This window comes from Esox lucius, chromosome 5 (genome assembly GCF_011004845.1).
Source record: "Esox lucius isolate fEsoLuc1 chromosome 5, fEsoLuc1.pri, whole genome shotgun sequence".
In the NCBI taxonomy this organism is placed as follows: domain Eukaryota; kingdom Metazoa; phylum Chordata; class Actinopteri; order Esociformes; family Esocidae; genus Esox; species Esox lucius.
Genome location: NC_047573.1, coordinates 26,122,522 through 26,140,526, shown reverse-complemented (window position 1 = coordinate 26,140,526; position 18,005 = coordinate 26,122,522). Strand labels below are relative to the sequence as shown.

Sequence of the window (18,005 nt, the reverse complement as noted above, 5' to 3'; positions counted from 1 at the left end):
TGTAAATATTCAATTAAAAATCTGTTTCCAGCTGTTTCCAATAGCCATTTACAAAGACAAGTGACCCCAAACTGTTGAATGGTACTGTATATTACAAATATAATTACTTAGAACATTAACACAAGTTTAGGAAATTTTTAAAATATCAAATGAAATCAGACACACAAACAGAAATGCTCATACATGCATGTATGCATGCTGTGATGATGCACACAACCACTAACAAGCTCTCACACACCAAAAACTATGAAAAATGACATAATATCATCAACATAAAAAAACAAACATCAAAGAGACAAACCAAGAGATTGTAACAACACTCCAAGACACATCAAAACATGGTTTTGGTTGTGGAAAAAAGTAATGATCCTAATGAGGGCAATTTAACGAGGTGGGACTTTGAGAGCTGCATCCACCTCTTCCTCTGGACAGAGGACATGCCACTGTGCCACTGGACGTCTGGGATTGGCCAACATTTCTGACCAATGTTTGAGCCCCACTCCTGTGGCACCGTAACCCATGAAGGTCTTTCCAATTGCATCATTGCTTCCAAGTTTGTCATAATCATACACTGTTATGACGACCTGCACTTTCTGATTAAGAAACACAGAAACACAGAACATGTGTTTAAACACTTTAATGAGCCACTGTACTTTCATAATGCTGGTGGTGTACTTTGCAACTACATGTAAATTTATAAAGAAAAAAATGCAATACCTGGATCATCTCAAAGGGAATATCAAAGCTGAAGCTCTCATTGAAGTAGGGGTTGAGCGTGTTCTTCTTGACAGTAGTCTTTTTCTTCTTGATCCGTTTCCCATTGTGCTGCAGAACAATCTTGACAAACGGATCTGAGGGAAGGAAGCAGAAGGGTGTAAGCAAAGTAGTCACTATTGTTTGGTTAACTTGGATCAGACTTAAGACATGGCTGATGCTACAAGCCTCACACCTTTTGAGGAAGGAAGGGAAAAGATACCTACATTTTGAGATTTTAAATTACCTGATAAGCCACCAACATCCATTTTCTTCAGGTTCTTAGCCTCCATTATGTTGACAGTGAGTTTTCCAGCCGTGGGTACGTAGCGCAAAGAGATGCAGACATCACCGAGTTTTTCTGCCTGATACAATTCACAACAATACTGTGTTAAACTAGCTACCTCTATGCTTACATGCGCAAAGGATTTACTTGACAGATGAGTACATCATACCTCTTCCTTTTCACTGCTCTCTAGGTCCCTCCAACACTGCATGGGTTGTCCCAGATCTACACTGTTCATGGGAATCTTTATCTCCCCAATTACATCATGCTTGGAGAAACGGTCAAAGTCAAAGACCTGCAATACCAGGATCTTCCCTCCCAACTCTGTGTACGGGATCTTGGAGGAGAGGCAGGAGCAATAGTCACAAGGGCATATTTGGTAGACGCACTTCGACAGAGAAATGTATGCCCTAATATTATTTACAAATCCAGACAAACAAAACAAACAAAAACATGTATTGACAGAAGACAAGTAAAAATGCATTGTTAAGTCTGCATTTTTAAAAAATGTTTAGGGATACCTTGACAGACTTCAATCAGAGAACGAGACAAACTATGAAGGGAAGCACGGGTGTGGGCTGGACTTCTGCCCACATGAATTCAGAGACCAACAAGTGAAACATCATCAAACACCTGGAACACAAGCTGCTACTGAGACACAGAGACAGAAAGAAACAGGCACATAAGACAAACAAACAAAGCCACAAGGTTTGACAAAAGGTAAACCTTGAAGATGAAGGTCTCGTTGAAAACTGGGCACAGGTTCTTGCGCTGGACTTTAGTTTCGTACTTCTTCTTTTTGTCTGGGAGCAGATATACTTTGACGTATGGGTCTGAGGTACCCCCCATGTCCATGGCAGCCAGATCTTGAGCTTGTAGAATACCCACTATAAGCTTTGGTGAGAAAAGACCAAAAATAGGAGTCAAGATGATCAGGAGAAGAAAAGGTCACCCAGAGCTTCAAATAATTTCTCCCCAAAATCCTCAGTTTCAGATATGATTGATATTAATGTCACACACTTTGGAACATGTTAAAACTCACACCAAATAGACAAAAAGATCATTGAAAGAAACATTAAATCCAGGTTAAAATCCAAGTCCCTAAAGGGAAATGTTACTGCTGCTCTATGTACGTACTGTATATGTGTCCATTACTATGGTTTTAACATATAATGTGTGCCATCACATTTCTAAATCCTATGTATGTAGTAGTATGGCCAGAACATTTTTAATATTTTGCTTTGACTCAACATGGCACGTCAATTGCCAAGCACGGGCCATGCTTTCTCTATGATTAACTCTCAATTCAATAAATGAACCCACTCACTTCTATGGAAGGTTTTAATTATTCCTCAATATTTAGTTTATTAAAATATGATTGTACCTACAGTCCCCTGTAATTATTGGGACAGCAAATTATTTTTTATTTTGGCTACACTCTTCAGGCTATACTAAACAGTTTAGATTTGAAATCAAACAATTACTATGTTGTTAGGAGTGTTTCTGCATTTCACTTGTAGATATGGTCCATCTACATTTCCATGTTGTAAGCAAACCACAATATCCAAAATTCATAGCGATGTCCAGCTCTTGCAATGAGTAATCATCAAACAGACATTGTTTTGCAATCTCAAAAAGACTAGCTAGCTATCAATCTCAAAAGAATCCGTAAAATTCAGTACTGCCCCTGTTTTTTTGAGTGTGGGAACATGGCCCCCGTCAAGCTAAAGCAAGAAAATATTTGTCAATCTGCCTATCCTCCATTGTTATGGATAATAGAAACATTGTTGAGACAAATCTATAGAAGGGTCTATTGAACACGGACAACCATATTCCAAAGTTACTAGCCACTACGTATTTTCACTAGCCACCATTTAATTGTTGGGGAATTATGTTTTATTTGATCAAATGTGACTATGGTGTGCTACATCTTAGCCTGTCTTGTTCACTGGTTCAGTCACTATTAGGCAAAAGTGGTACCCCACTCTACTGGACACCCCTCTATGAAATACTTTATATAATGTGGCTACACACTTGAAAAAGACAACTATTATAGTTTTAAATCTGACCTGTTGTCCATGACCACTTGAGCAGCTAATGCACACTACAATGTCCTCCCTAATATCAACCAAAATATGCAAGCAATCTATTTATTCTTAACATAACGTAGAACTATTACCATGTTATTTAAAAATAAATATGAAATCAACCATCAGCTTTATAATTAATCGCAGTCAATATTATAGTTGTCTATTTTTGGTGATAGTAGCCTACATACCCTAATCTGATTTTCGCCTGTCATCTTCGTTTGTCTTGCGATTTCTCTTTAAAAACAAATCTGAAATTTTTGGCTACTAGAAGTTACGTGAAAAGTAAAAAAAAAAATTTATTCGGATTAGATGTAATTTGTTGTTATTCTGTTTTAATGGAATACTGTGACGTGCTTGGGTGTAAAAGAAAACTAGGATCCACTTGTTTTCCCGACATTACTCATCTCTGCGATGTCTGGACTTGTATGGTCCTGTATACAAGGTTGCCAGATTTCATTGATCGTAAATGGTATTCTGCGCAGTCTCCAGACAAAAAAATCAACTCGTCCAAGCCATGCGCTGAGTTTGCGGGCAGGGCAGGGGGAGCACTGAAACGAGTAATTGCATTTAAAAATTGCATTTATTTTATTTTAAATAACACAAAACAACTAAATGGTGGTAGGTAATACATCTGATTTCATATACTGCTTTAGTAAAAATGAGTATTTAAAAAAAATAATTTGCCCACCCTGGCTCGAATGTCAAACTCCGCCTATGGCCCAAGTCCATAAAAAATTGCCCAATGTAGGAAACATACCCTACCTGGCAACACTCAATATGGAAAATGTTTCCTCCTACGGTCATTTTAGCTGCAGTGTTTCGCTGGTATTTATATATGAGCGCACAAATCATGTTTTACCATGCCAACACACAGAGGGTGGAAGGCTGTTTGCCTTTGAGATTTGAATGCAGGAAAAACCCTGTGGATAGATATATAGAATGCCACCCGCTAAAGTAAGGGTGACTGCGTTACACGCCACAGCCAAACTCTAACCGCATTTGGCGGGTGGGTGGGTGCCAATCTCAAGCCCTGGTAACAAGCACTAGTGTTAGAAATCGGAAGAAACACAAAGGTCACGATAATTGTTACAAAACAAGACTTTTCATTTTTAGATCCGACAGCAGGCTCACTCAACCAATGGCATCATAATTTGTATTTTGCCAATACTGCTCTTTCGATCAGATATTATACCATATAAGAAAATGGCTTACCTGTGCGTCTGTGAAGTTGTAATCTAAGGAGAACTCCAGTTTTCCTAGCTTTTCTTTTTCCTCTCCTTCCCCTTCTTTCTTATCCCCCTCTTCCTGAACAGAGACATATTTTGTGTTTTTGGGTGGTATTGTCTGACACTGTCTGTAATTGCCGTGTTCATAGGAAATGTGTTCATTTCATCTTGTCATATAAACTGAGTCAGTGTGTCCATTTTACCTTATCTCCACCCTCCCCTCCACCTTCGTCATCTGCCTTCTTCCGACGGCCAGCCTTCCTCTCCCTCACTTTCTTTGGTTTTTTCTTTTTTGCACAGCATTTTTTGAAGAAGCAGAAGGTGCAGCATCCCACTAACACCAGCACCAGAACAACGATGGCCCCAACTGCCCACATCGGGACTACAGAAGAAAGAGTTAACCCAATTAGCCACTACAGACATTCTATCTAAACTATACAAAGATACTTGAAGCAAGTATTTAGGGATACAAAATATACAGCTCTGGAAAATTTAAGAGACCACTGCACCTTTTTCTTTCCTTTCCAAAAAAGTTGAAAAGGAAAGTTTTTAGTGAGGAACAGAAGCGTTCAATTTGCGGTGGTCTCTTAATTTTAACCCCTCTGTTCCTCACTCAAAACCTTCCTTTTCAACTTTTTTGGAAAGGAAAGAAAAAGGTGCAGTGGATTCTTAATTTTATCCGGAACTGTATATATGGACAACTTACAAACCCAGAATAAAACCATGGCAAGTCTGTTCTGGCATGCTAGTGGGCTAGATCTGAAATGGTGCATCTCAGAGGCATAAATGACTGAAGAACAAATCTGAAAGGCCCAGGCATAGTCAAAAATGTACTATCCCTATTTTTCCTGATATTTCCCTACTTTCAAGTTGAAATCACTTTATAAACTGAAAATTATATTTTTGTATTCTGTTTTCTCCCCAAAATTGTGATATCCAATTTGTGGTCCGGGGACAGTCAATGCACAACTGATGCCGTGTTGGTTCTTATCATGGTGCATGCTCGACTAGGAGGTTGAGACACATTCTCTAAAATTCTACCTCAGTTGAGCTCCCATCAAGCTACTGCATGAAGTTGCTAGAGCATGATGAGGCAAGGCAGCAATATGTGATTACTAACCCCCAAACCTGGAGGCTGCTAGCCATTTGTACCGTTGGACTGCTGCGATAATCCGCAAGCAGGATTCAAATGCTGGAATGACATCGTTTACTGGAAGAATTACTGTTATATTAAAATCATTCTGTTGGAGGCTTGAAATTCTTGTTCAATATGTAATTTATACTGCTTGTGCTAGTAAGTTACAGGCTCCTATAGGGTAATCAATTTTGAAAATTGAATCTGACATTCTGCTTTGCACTCAATAAAATAAGAAAATGTACTTGGGGATTCAAAATTATCTTACCCGTTTGAGTAAGTCTTGTGAGAAAAGAGGAATGTTATATACCTTTCACACCCACTTAACATTAAAATTGTGAATTTTATTGAATAAATACTGTGTTCCATAGTTATGACATCTATAATAGCTTATATGTGTGCGCGCGTTACATTCATGTTCTATTTTGATTACCTACAGTACTCTAACTCAGTCCCTTGGCACAGAAAATCCATGAGTATTAAATTGATGCATCAGGATCCAAGCTGATTTCAACCTTCCACAATAGCTTCAGAGATTACTTAAAACTGTATACAAATACAGTGGGGAGAACAAGTATTTGATACACTGCCAATTTTGCAGGTTTTCCTGCTTAAAAAGCATGTAGAGGTCTGTAATTTTTATCATAGGTACTCTATAATTGTGAGAGACGAAATCTAAAACAAATATCCAGAAAATCACATTGTATAAATAGCATTTTATTGCATGACATAAGTATTTGATCACCTACCAACCAGTAGGAGTTCCAGCTCTCACAGACCTGTTAATTTTTCTTTAAGAAGCCCTCCTGTTCTCCACTCATTACCTGTATTAACTGCACCTGTTTGAACTTGTTATCTATAGAGGTTCCCTGTCTGAGATCTTGCTCCATGCAAGATCTCACCTCGTGGGGCATCAATGATCATGAGGAAGGTGAGGGATCAGCCCAGAACTACATGGCAGGACCTGATCAATGACCTGAAAAGAGCTGGGACCACAGTCTCAAAGAAAACCATTAGTAACACACTACGCCGTCATAGATTAAAATCCTGCAGCGCACGCAAGGTCCCCCTGCTCAAGCAAACGCATGTCCAGGCCCGTCTGAAGTTTTCCAATGACCATCTGGATGATCCGGAGGAGGACTGGGAGAAGGTCATGTGGTCTGATGAGACAAAAATAGAGCTGTTTGGTCTAAACTCCACTCGCAGTGTTTGGAGGAAGAAGAAGGCTGAGTACAACCTGTATTGCACTGTATTGAGGGGAGGATGGATGGGGCCATGTATCGCAAGATCTTGGCCAACAACCTCCTTCCATCAGTAAGAGCATTGAAGATGGGTCATGGCTGGGTCTTCCAGCATGAAACGACTCGAAACACACAGCCATGGCAACTAAGGAGTGGCTCCGTAAGAAGCATCTCAAGGTCCTGGAGTGGCCTAGCCAGTCTCCAGGACTGAACCCAATAGAAAATCTTTGGAAGGAACTGAAAGTTTTAGATTCCGTCACTCACAGTTGAAGAGTACCTATGATAAAAATTACAGACTTCTACATGCTTTGTAAGTGGAAAAACCTGCAAAATCAGCAGTGTATCAAATACTTGTTCTCCCCACTGTATATAAAATCAGCATCTGTGTAGTCCTTATAATGTGTTGTCCTTATGAGTTGCCCAACTGCTTTTACATGCCAAGAACAACTTACGTGGCACGTGGCCAATCTCATTCATGAACTTGTTCTTCATGTGGTCATAGTTGTGGTGGCCGGGGTGATGTGCTGGAGAGACATGAGCAGTTGGCTCCACTGCTGATTCGGCCTCTTTCTCATGTTCATGTTGATGTTCATGCTCGTGTTCATGCTCATGTTCATGTTCTGCCGGCTCCACGGCTCGCCGGGCCCGGAACTTCACACTGGCCACCCTCATCTCAATTTAAAAATAACAGTAACAGGGCAAGGAAGCATTGGGTTAGTTTGCCCCAAACACGTTAAAAAGCTGTTGCTTGTCATAAGCAAACAAATAATTCTGTTTGAAAAATAACACCCTTATTCACTGCATTTTGGCTTATTTGTGTCTTTGTATGGATTTTTAACATTCATCCCTTTTGTTGCTGTTCTTCACCTCCTTCATACAGCACCAGATGACACTAAGCCAGATGCTCAACATGCCTGACCCTAATCCCTCTGTTACTGTCTTTCTCTGATCCCTCCCCTCCCCATGTTTTCCCCTCTCATTCCCTCCATGCTTCCTTCTCTCTTTTTTTCCCTGTCCATCTCTTGCTCTCCGCTGACACGTAACTGGATTACTACAATATTAATCTGAAATCCCAGACCCCTGAGGCTTAAGTATCAGGTGGTTCAGCCCATTGGAGTCCCCACTCACCAAAGCCCCTCACCCAGCACCCCCGACCCACTCTCGTCATATCTGATGCTGGTGTCAGAAGTATCTACGGTGATTTGAGGATAATGTCCAGTTTGAGGATAATGTCCAGTTTGAGGATAATGTCCATCAAAATGTGGAGTTCATGAAGAAGCATTACATAACATTTCCTTGTCTTGTTCATTCTCATGCTTTACATGTTTATTATCAGCTCATCTTTAAAATTCCATGCATGCCTATAGCTAGCACTTCCTATGTACATTTAGTAGACATTTGAGGAATATTAATATTCCATAAGAAACAAACAATACAGAATAGAAATCTGTAGATAACTCCCCTGATTAATCTCTATCGCCTACAAATGCAACTTTTAACAATGTTTTTCAATTTGAATGTCCAGCACTTTCAATTCCACAATATATAGCAGATTGATATCGCGAAAGTGTAGAAGGGGCTTTTGCTCATGATTGTGCATTTAAAAAAATATATCTATGTAGCATCTTCATAAACCATTCCATTATTCTGGAAATATTACTCACAAATGTTTGTGAACAAAGATTATACAAGTTAGTGCACTTATTTTATTGTTACATGAACAATAAGAGTTAAGATAATTCAGATTGAAATAGTGGAATAGCATTGGACTTACCTGGTAATATTTTCCTCTGGCTTTTCTAACAACAATTTAAAATAAACCACTTTTGAGTCAAAATTCTTTCCAGCCCTTGGGAACCCTCACACATTCATCATTCCTTTCGGAATCATCTATAGTCCAGTGACTATGATGCCTGTCTGTCTGCCTCACCATCCCTTCTAAGCTAAAGCGTGTTCAAATCACTAAAGCGGTGCTGGATGTTAATCTCTCTCCCCCACCCTGCTCTCTAAAGGAGAATGTCAACAACACATATGTTGCTGTATTAGATTGAAATAACACGAGAGCAACAGTGATAGCCTTTTATTTCACTTTCATGACTTTTTAGTGAGATTGAAAACGTTGATCAGTTTGTTTTTCACACCATTATAACTGAAAAGTGACAGTTCAATCATTAGATTGAAATAGTTGAATGCTGGTTTGGTTTATTAAAGCACAAATTTAAGTGCATCCACTCTAATCCCAAAGGCCCAATTTTTCAGAATTTATCAGTCTGGATTTATGCTCTGTAGGACAGGATTTAATGTATAGAAACAGAATGAATAGAAACAGAATCCCCATTCAAGTCAATGCTCTGTTCATTCCATTTTTAATCCTATCCAGTAGGCGAAATCCAGATAATTTTTGTTTTTATCAGGGCCCAGGAAATAGCCATTGTCTTGGTCAATTATCTGTCAGGGGCCTACTTTCAGAATGGATAATCCATCCTATTCATCCCTTGGTTTACCATTTTACATTACACAATACTTATTTCAAGGAATCGAACTACGAGTGATACTTTCAAGATGTGATGTGGTCATGTTAAGGATTCAAAGGGTTTATTTGTCATTTGCAATAAGTTATGGCAATGAAATGCTTGGTTTTCCTACTCCCGACAGTACAGATAAAGTTAAAAAGTAACAGTAGTCATAAAAAAAAAAGAAGGAGAAACACAATCAATCAGTAATAACACTAAACAAAATAACAATCAATAATCAATAATAATAATAAATATACAACTGTAGTGCCTGTTAAAGTGACAGGTGTGCATGGGACTATGGATGGAAGGGAAGAGGGTTTCCCGAGTTGAGCAGCCTTACGGCCTGAAGAAAGAAGCCGCCCCGTAGCAGCTTCTGCGAGGTAACTGGTTTATCAAGGTAACTTCAGGAGTAACTAGATGACGTCGAGTGTAACTTCCCGATTAACCGCTACTACGAAAGGTGAATATGTTTTACCCGGGGTATGCTGCCATGGCAATTTACGCTGCCCCGAGCTAGGTTATCTCGATGTTACCCAACGTAAGCACCGCCCTTCCGCCCACAAAAAGACCCGCACATTTGGAACACCCTATATCGACATTGCCGCATGGATTGTGAGAGGCTCACTCCGCAGGGCGAGGGTGTTTAAAGACCGTGTAACTCCTTTAGTTTACCCCGATGGTGTTTTCTAATAAAGATTTTGATTCTCATCTGAGGGAATTCTGTATCTTTGCCGGCTTCTAGGGCAAGACGTCTCCAATGCCACTCACCAGAGTAATGCGCTCATGTTGAGCACTATGTCGTATTTTGCCAGTGCACTTTTCATGTATTCCATCGGTGATGCTGGACATCTGAGCAAGAATACTGTAGGCTGCGCCGTGCTGTTGGCAAGGTGGTAGCTCTCACCAAACTGCTTGATGTATTTGTTGTGTTCCCTGGCAATTTAAGCGTTCTTAAGATCAAGTATGCTTTTTATGCGATCGCAAGTAATTAGCATAAAATAGTATTTTTCATATGCAATACTTGACCTAGGCTATATATATATTTTTTTTTGCATAGGAATCCCGAAGGTGATTGGTGCGATTGATTGTACACATATCCCCTTAGAGGCCCCTGGGAGAACATGAGGGGGTTATGTGAATAGGAAGGCATTTCACAGCATTAATGTTCAGGTATGTGATCATTAACTTCATACAGGTAGCCCTACTACCTAGGTGCTTTATGGAGTAGATCTTAAATAATTTACAGTGAGTAATTGGTCAATTTCAGTGATGTAGCCTATATGTAGGCCATAACTGAATTATCTGAATTGTTTTCTCGTGTTTAGCCTATTTTACTTGTCCTTATATCTCAATCATACTACAAATAAAAGAAGTCTGTAAGCCAAAATAGAGAACATAGGACTTTAGGAATTAAGGAATTTATTGTCATCAATATGCTACCAACAAGCCTTACTGGCTTTGTTGGCCGCCACGGTGTTAGATGTAGCAGTTAACCTTTCTTTAAACTCATAACCGTTCTATATAAACGTGCATACTTCCAGGAAAGAAGACGGAGTATGAGTCATTGTGCAAAAAACTCAGCTTGCGTTGTTGTTGCCCTTAGGAGAATGCACACTAACTCCAGTGAGTTAACACCGAGTCAACTAACAGACATCTTAAACACTGTCGTAATACCTTTTAACACCACTTTAGGCAATCAGAGTTTGTCAACCCTGACTTTCCTTGATAACCCTGAGTTAAATCTGAGTAGGTTGAACATCCTTCCTATACCCGTCTGGCAGAGAGATTCTATTTTGTCTCTATTGACCTTTTGCTGTTTTTATTGCCTTCCTGAGATCATACCGGGATTTCTTATAAACGTCCTCTGCCGGAGTTGAAAGCTGCAGTCCGTGCCTTTAGCATGGCACAGATACCACTGTTGACCCACGTTTTTTGATTAGGAAAATATTTTTTTGTTGCACGTGGTACAACTTCATTAATACATTTGCTAATAAAACCGGTCACTGACTGTGTATTCATTGTTATTGTTAAGACACCCTACACATTCAGTGTAGCTCAGTTGGTAGAGCATGATGCGCACAATGTTTGGAAGTGCATCTGTTACATTTGCTGAACACATACATTTAACAAAGGTGCTGCTTAGCAGGGAAGCCTGATAATTCACAGCATTAAAGGGTCAGAAGAGTGGAGATAGCGGTAAATTATAGTTGTTCTTATAATGACAGCCTGTGAGTCCATGTAATCAAGCTATGCCAACTGTTGATGTTTCTTACTAGTGTAAGTGGAGGGCCAAGGTTGGAATTTAACGTAAGCTTTTATTACCCACAATTGTGATGTGTATTGACAGACGTTAACTAAACCTATATTTTCTGCATGCTGTTATAATTGCCATCTTTTCAAACCTCAGGCTGTCTGCCAGTTGCTAGTGACTCATCGAACCATCGCTTGACAGTGACTCAGCATATTCTAGTCTGAAAGTCCCAATGTTATCTACGCAGCGGTGTGTGCAGACATGAGATTGTAGAAATTGGTCAGGGTGTGAGAGGGGCACAAATGACTGTTAAGATGGTCTGCATACCCTCAAACTGCACTGGGTAAGGTTTCCAGCTGAATTTGTCATTGTTGTTATGAAGGAAGAAAAAAAAATAATAACATTCCAACAACCACTGATGTTTTTGTAGAATTGAAAATGTTATTTTTATTTAAATGTTATTTCTGTTCCAATTTGTTATATCCACAATTTGTTCATATTCTTATTATACATTTATTAAAATTTGTGTAACAGCACAGATTCAGAAATATTTGTTGGATACCTATTGAAGTACATGTTGCCAGAATTCTTATTCTTGGTGACAAACAAGAGTTAATTGTGGTTTTTCAGTAATTAAGTTATTTTCCACACCAGAAGTAGTAAACAGTTCTCTCTGGCATTGTTCTTTTTTGGACTGTAAAAGTATGTAGATCTGTTGGTAAGCCCCTATTAAATGCTACTTGTAACGGGGGGGGACATGCAGTTAAAAAGGGAAATATGCCCAGCACAAATCTCCAATCCTTGTGTTAAAGTGGTGCTCTGTTGTGGATGTTACAGTGTGTGTTTGTCAAACAGGTATTCTCCCATGCAGCCATGGGTCTTGGAACTAGATATGCGAGTCAGGCTGCTAAGATGGTCACCCAGCTTTTTGAGGGTGTCATGGCTGTCAGACAGGAAGTGTTGCTCCAAGAAGTCACACAGCTAAATGAGGTAGTGAAAAAGATAGAGGAAGTGTGAGGAACAACATTATAATGTCCTGCTTGCAACAGACATAGAGCAGCGTTAACATCCTATCATACTGCTCAGCAACCAGCACAGGTGCCATCATGAACCTAAATTAGCTTTCACATTCATCCAAAAGCACTGTAGTTAATCAAAAGTGGGTGAATATCAATGACTTACATGGGGGTCAGTATGAGTATTGGCAACACTGTGAACCTCAAGGAGGGATGTGTTGAGGGTTTTTTGATACTCCAGGGAGAAGGCCATGGCATCCAGGCCCCCTTTCCAGTCCTCCCTGCTGGGTTTCTGAAGCAAAACAATTTGAAGGAATCAGTTTCAGTAAGATTATTTTTATTTTATTGTTATTATTTTGAATGCATCATGCAAGGTATGATGTGTAGATTGACTATGTTGAAAACTAACCATTTCAATTCAATATTAAACAAACCAAGAGTTAGGTAGCAGAACTAAGGGTTGGTTTCACAGACACAGTGCTTGACTAAAAAAAGCAAGCTCAACGGCAAGTCTCCAATGAGCTAGATGTTTTAGTCCAGGACGAGAGTTAGCTTGTTTCCACAAAATACTGCTGTAAGAACATCAACTTACAGCAATATTCTGAAGCAGAACTTTTCCACCCCTCATATTCTGGTATTCCAGCAGTTTCCCTGCCTGTTCCCTTTCCTTCGAAGAGCACTCCAAGAAGAACCGTGAGAATCCAGGCAGAGCCACATCATCACTGTCGAAATACATCCCCTGGGTGAGAACATCAAGCAATAAAATATGAAATGCACATACAGTAGAATGAAACAGGTCAGTAATGCCATGTATATACTCTAAGGTGGGTAAAACATGGCCCATGGGAGTTTAGGGAGTTTATAGTAAATAAAATAATTTAGGTTTAAGAAAAATAATTTAAAAAAACACACTTGGCCAGTCTTACATTTCTAAAACTAGAGTGCACCCACTCTTAACATTATGTGCAAAGCAGTTAAGCACATACCAAAAAGCTCACTCAACAGCTAGCTTGAAATGTCACTGATGGGTCTGTACAATTTATACATTTTGTATAGCTCAACCAGTTGTCATCAAGGAGGGCAGTCACGTGTAGCAACGCAAAGGACCCAAATTCACACCCAATATGGGGTGAGGCGAAACATCAGGGCGAAGGTTACACTATTATATAGTACACTATTAGCAACAGCATGTTTGACATTTGTAAATTGAATGTGAAACATTCTCCCACACGACCTACATTTATATATTTAAGATATTTTCATGCTTTATTTAGGAGACAGTGAGGAGAGAACTTGTGGACTGGAAATGAAGCCACATCGCAGTGGTACATGTGCTCTAGAAGCAGCAGCTAAGAGCACTGAACCACCCTTGGCCATGCAAATAGATTTGGTTATTAATACCACTAAAGTTTATTGTTGTGTACCTTCGTTTTTGTATGCATGCAACTGAGTTAAGAATATACTGCTAGCTTGAAAAGACCACTGCTGGATAATTTGGCCCAAATGGTTAGAATGTTGTCAGCAACATGTGTTGTAAAGCAGAAAACTGCTGGGTTTTGCCCAGTGTGAGGGCAGGTGAATAGTCTTTGGGATATTGTAAACTGCTGGCAACAGCATGTTGGCATGGATTTCACGCGTGGTGGGTTCAGGTCAATGGACGAGGTAACTCGCTTGTGTAGAGTTTATATTGGGTTAGTGTAAGAGCGTTAAGAACATATCGTGAGCTCACTCTATAGCTAGCTTAAAATGTCACCAATGAGGTTATTAGTCCCTTTTGTATAGCTTAAACAGTTAGAATGTTTTTGGTTCTTTTATACAACTTGTTGCTTCCTACAAATACACTACCATTCAAAAGTTTGGGGTCACTTAGAAATGTCCATTCAAATAATAGATCAGAAATACAGCATAGACACTTCATGTTGTAAATGACTATTGCAGCTGTAAGTGTAAGTGATTTTTAATGGAGTATCTACATAGAGCCAAATTCCTCTTACAACAGGACAATGATCCAAAGCACAGCGCCTAACGATGCAAGAACTATTTAAGTCTGCACCCTATAGAGCTGTTGTGGGAGCAGCTTGACTGTGTGGTACTCAATAAAAAACTATTTCTAACCTTGTCAATTACTATTTCCTATTCAAACTAATTTCATGTATGTTTTCATGGAAAATAAGGTAATTTCTAAGTGACCCCAAACTTTTGAACGGTAGTGTCCCAGGAGATTTGGTTAGATAATGATCTAAACTGGGTAAAACTGCTTTAAAATGTTGCCCCAAACTCATAGAATGACATTCAGAATGATATAATGGTAAAAAACTTTACTAAGATAATATAGGCAGTAAATTGGAAAATGTAAAGAAAATTGTTTTTGTTTATGTGTATTCTCTCTCTTTAGTATATTTTTGGGCTCAGCTGCGAAAGAGACCTTAAAGGTGAAGGTGGTAAAGGTGTTAAAAAAGAAGGGCGGTTACACTGCAAACCAAAAAGGACCCTGAGTATGCACCCTAGCCAACAGTCAGTGGAGATACACAAGCTGTTGGGAACAGCATGTTGGTTTGGTTTTCTACTTCACAGCATATGCTCATTGTAAAAATGTTCTGTTTTTGCGTAGACCATACCAGGGAGAGAAAGGTATATGATGCAGTAAGCTTGATGTTCACCAACTTGTTGATGTTTGCCTCATTGTCCTGGTGGAAGTTGTGTTTTATCTGGGACTGCATTTCTGAAACAGAAAAACAAATACTTACCTAAAAGATTAAGAAAAAGATATGGGACTGGTATGTTGAATTGACAAATATTCAAAACCATGTGTTTCCCTAAACCATTACTCTAGCATGGTGGTTCTCAACCCCGCTCCTGGACACCCCCCTGCCCTGCATGTTTTAGATCTCTCCCTGCTGTCAGACCTAATTCAAATGATCAGCTCATTATCAAGTCCTCCATGAACTACGTCAGGTATGTTAGGGCAGGGACAGATCTAAAACATACAGGGCAGGGGGGCGTCCAGGAGCAGGGTTGAGAAACACTGATCTAGCACCTTCCTATTCTGGAATGAAAGAAAGGAAATAAATGAAGCATTGACATTGCCTTTCGGGTTATGAAATCATAACTGATGCTCTATTCAATACTATGTGTACTCTATTCATTGTTTATGCAATTACATCACTATGCCCTAGGGTTCTGGCTAGTGTGTCGAGAGGAGAGTTTAGATGTTTGCTTATGCTAAGGTGAACAAGCCTGCATATTTTAGCTATGTCTAATTCTGCACTTGAGTTAAAGATTGTATGCAGTCTAGTCTACATACACAACCCTGTTTCCAAACATTGGGACACTGCATAAAATGTCAAGAAACAGAATGCAATGATCATTTATCCTTATCCATTGAAAATAGTACAAAGACAACTGACCAAATGTTGAGACGTTATTGTTTTCTGAAAAATATATGCCCATGTCTCAAAAAAGTGGTGATAGGGGCGTGTCTACCACTGTGTTGCATCTGCTCTTTTAACAATACTCTGTAAGCGTTTGGGAACTGAGGAGACCAGTTGTTGTAGTTTGGAAAGTATAATGTATTCCTATTCTTGCTTGATGCAGGATTTCAGATGCTCAAAAATCTGGGGTCTCCTTAGTCATATTTTTCATTTCATAATGCACCAAATGTTTTCAATGGGTGACAGGTCTGGACTGCAGGCAAGCCAGTGTAGCACCCAGACTCTTACTGTGGAGCCATGCTGTTGTAAGATGTTGCAGAATGTGGTTTAGTATTGTCCTGCATAAATAAGCAAGGTCTTCCCTGGAAAAAAGACGTTTGAATGGCAGCATATGTTGCTCCAAAACCTCTATATACCTGTATAAACCAGCATTAATGGTGCCTTCACAGATGTGCAAGTCACCCATATGGGGCACATTACTGAACCCCACTTACATGCTGGCTTTTGAACTGTGTGCTGATAACAAGCTGGATGGTCCCTCTCCTCTTTAGCCCACGCAGTCATTCACAGAATGGTGAACCCCTCCCCATTCTCACTTCTGACAGACCCATCCTCTGGATGGATCTTTTAATATCCAATCATGTTACTGATCTGTTGCCAATAGACCTTATTAGTTGTGTGATATTCCACTAGGTTTAGTTCTATAGCATTACACAACTTTTGTTGCCTCTGTCCTAACTTCTTTGAAACGTGTTGCTGGCATCAAATTCAAAGAGGGCATATACTTTTCAAGAAACAATAAAATGTCTCAATTCCAACATTTTATGTTGTCATTTGTCATTGACTATGTACCATTTCCTATTAAATATAGGGTTAAAATTATTTGTAAATCATTGAATTCTGTTTTTATTTACATGTTACACAGCGTCCCAACTTTTTTTTGGAAACGGGTGCAATAGCTACAGTGCCAGGTTTGGCAGGTCGTAAGCTGACAATCTTAACATTGTTTTATATTAGAGGACAAGTTGAGATCCTCAGCTAACAAGTTTACACTTTGCACGCATTTTCAATTGTAGTATATAAGAACGAGGAATTGCTTCAGTACCTGAGTTGAAGGTTATTTTAAGAATAATATGGGAACTCTACGCTTATGTAGAGTGCAGATTTTAGAGCAGCATTCCATGTTTATAATACTTGCTAGATGGCTATATAGGTCTCGGTAAAAAAAACAAAAAAAACAGTATATGAATTAATACGTATTGAATTAATTTGAACACACTTTAGAGAAATATCTCATCGTTCTTACCTAACAACTTGCTGTGTTACCTGAGAAGATTTTAAGCTAGCTAGACACAGCAAACAATTTCAGTCACAGCTACCTCTAGCCTAATGTAAACGTCCAGTTTGTTGCATTGATGTAACGAATCGTCAAGTAGCACAAAGTTCTGTTTTACTTACTTTATCCAGATGTTTCCAATCACTACCAGAGACTGCCTCGAGCCTGTAGTATACCCAAGAAACTGGTACAAATGTTGTGCTTGCAGTAATTGTATTTCAGTGGGTAGGTATGATTACCCCGCGCCCCCCCCCCAGGTGTATTACTTTAAAAACAACTACACTACCGCCATCTATCGCGTTGTTGAAGATCCTTTTTGGGTTTCCCTAAAACACGGAGCATTATGTTGTATGGCACACCGAGAGCAGAGTGCGAGATCCATGTTCAATGCCAGTTCTCTTACTGGTATACAATGTTCAAAGTTAGGAGGAACCAATAAGCACACGTGTAATTTAGCAGCGATTATTATTTTCATGATTTCCTATAAATGATACCAGCAATTAACTTTAATTATGTAAATAATAACAATCCGATGAATTATGAATACTTGATAGGTTCAACTTCTATTAATTTTACAGAAATGTGAACAAGGATTTTGGCACGCTGGAGAATAACCTATAATATTACACTAGAAAATAAAATGTGCATAACTACTGAGAAATTCAGAATTTACTATTCAGTACATAATACAGGCCACATAATTACATTACATATAAATGTTACA

The 18,005-nt window shown here is 39.2% G+C and overlaps 2 protein-coding genes across 3 annotated transcripts; both read right to left on the bottom strand.

Annotated features, from left to right (window-relative positions):
* Positions 1-72: 72 nt before the first annotated feature.
* syt5b (synaptotagmin Vb) lies at positions 73-8,748 on the bottom strand. The gene is made up of 9 exons (XM_010904652.3): positions 8,506-8,748; positions 7,184-7,403; positions 4,559-4,737; positions 4,342-4,434; positions 1,766-1,933; positions 1,209-1,376; positions 1,001-1,118; positions 718-851; positions 73-593 (listed from the first exon to the last, which is right to left on the bottom strand). Exons 2-9 carry the CDS (start codon positions 7,401-7,403, stop codon positions 384-386), a joined length of 1,290 nt encoding a protein of 429 aa, XP_010902954.1. The 5' UTR covers positions 8,506-8,748; the 3' UTR covers positions 73-383.
* Positions 8,749-11,954: 3,206 nt separating this feature from the next.
* On the bottom strand, positions 11,955-17,652 carry zgc:56095 (ferritin). 2 transcript variants are annotated; one of them, XM_010904685.4, is made up of 5 exons: positions 17,404-17,652; positions 15,133-15,261; positions 13,107-13,253; positions 12,681-12,806; positions 11,955-12,479 (listed from the first exon to the last, which is right to left on the bottom strand). In XM_010904685.4, exons 2-5 carry the CDS (start codon positions 15,232-15,234, stop codon positions 12,330-12,332), a joined length of 525 nt encoding a protein of 174 aa, XP_010902987.1. In that variant the 5' UTR covers positions 15,235-15,261; positions 17,404-17,652; the 3' UTR covers positions 11,955-12,329. The 2 variants fall into 2 exon arrangements, with proteins under 2 accessions (XP_010902987.1, XP_010902978.1); XM_010904676.4 differs by having other exon boundaries at positions 11,956-12,479; positions 15,133-15,236; positions 17,404-17,650.
* Positions 17,653-18,005: the final 353 nt, after the last annotated feature.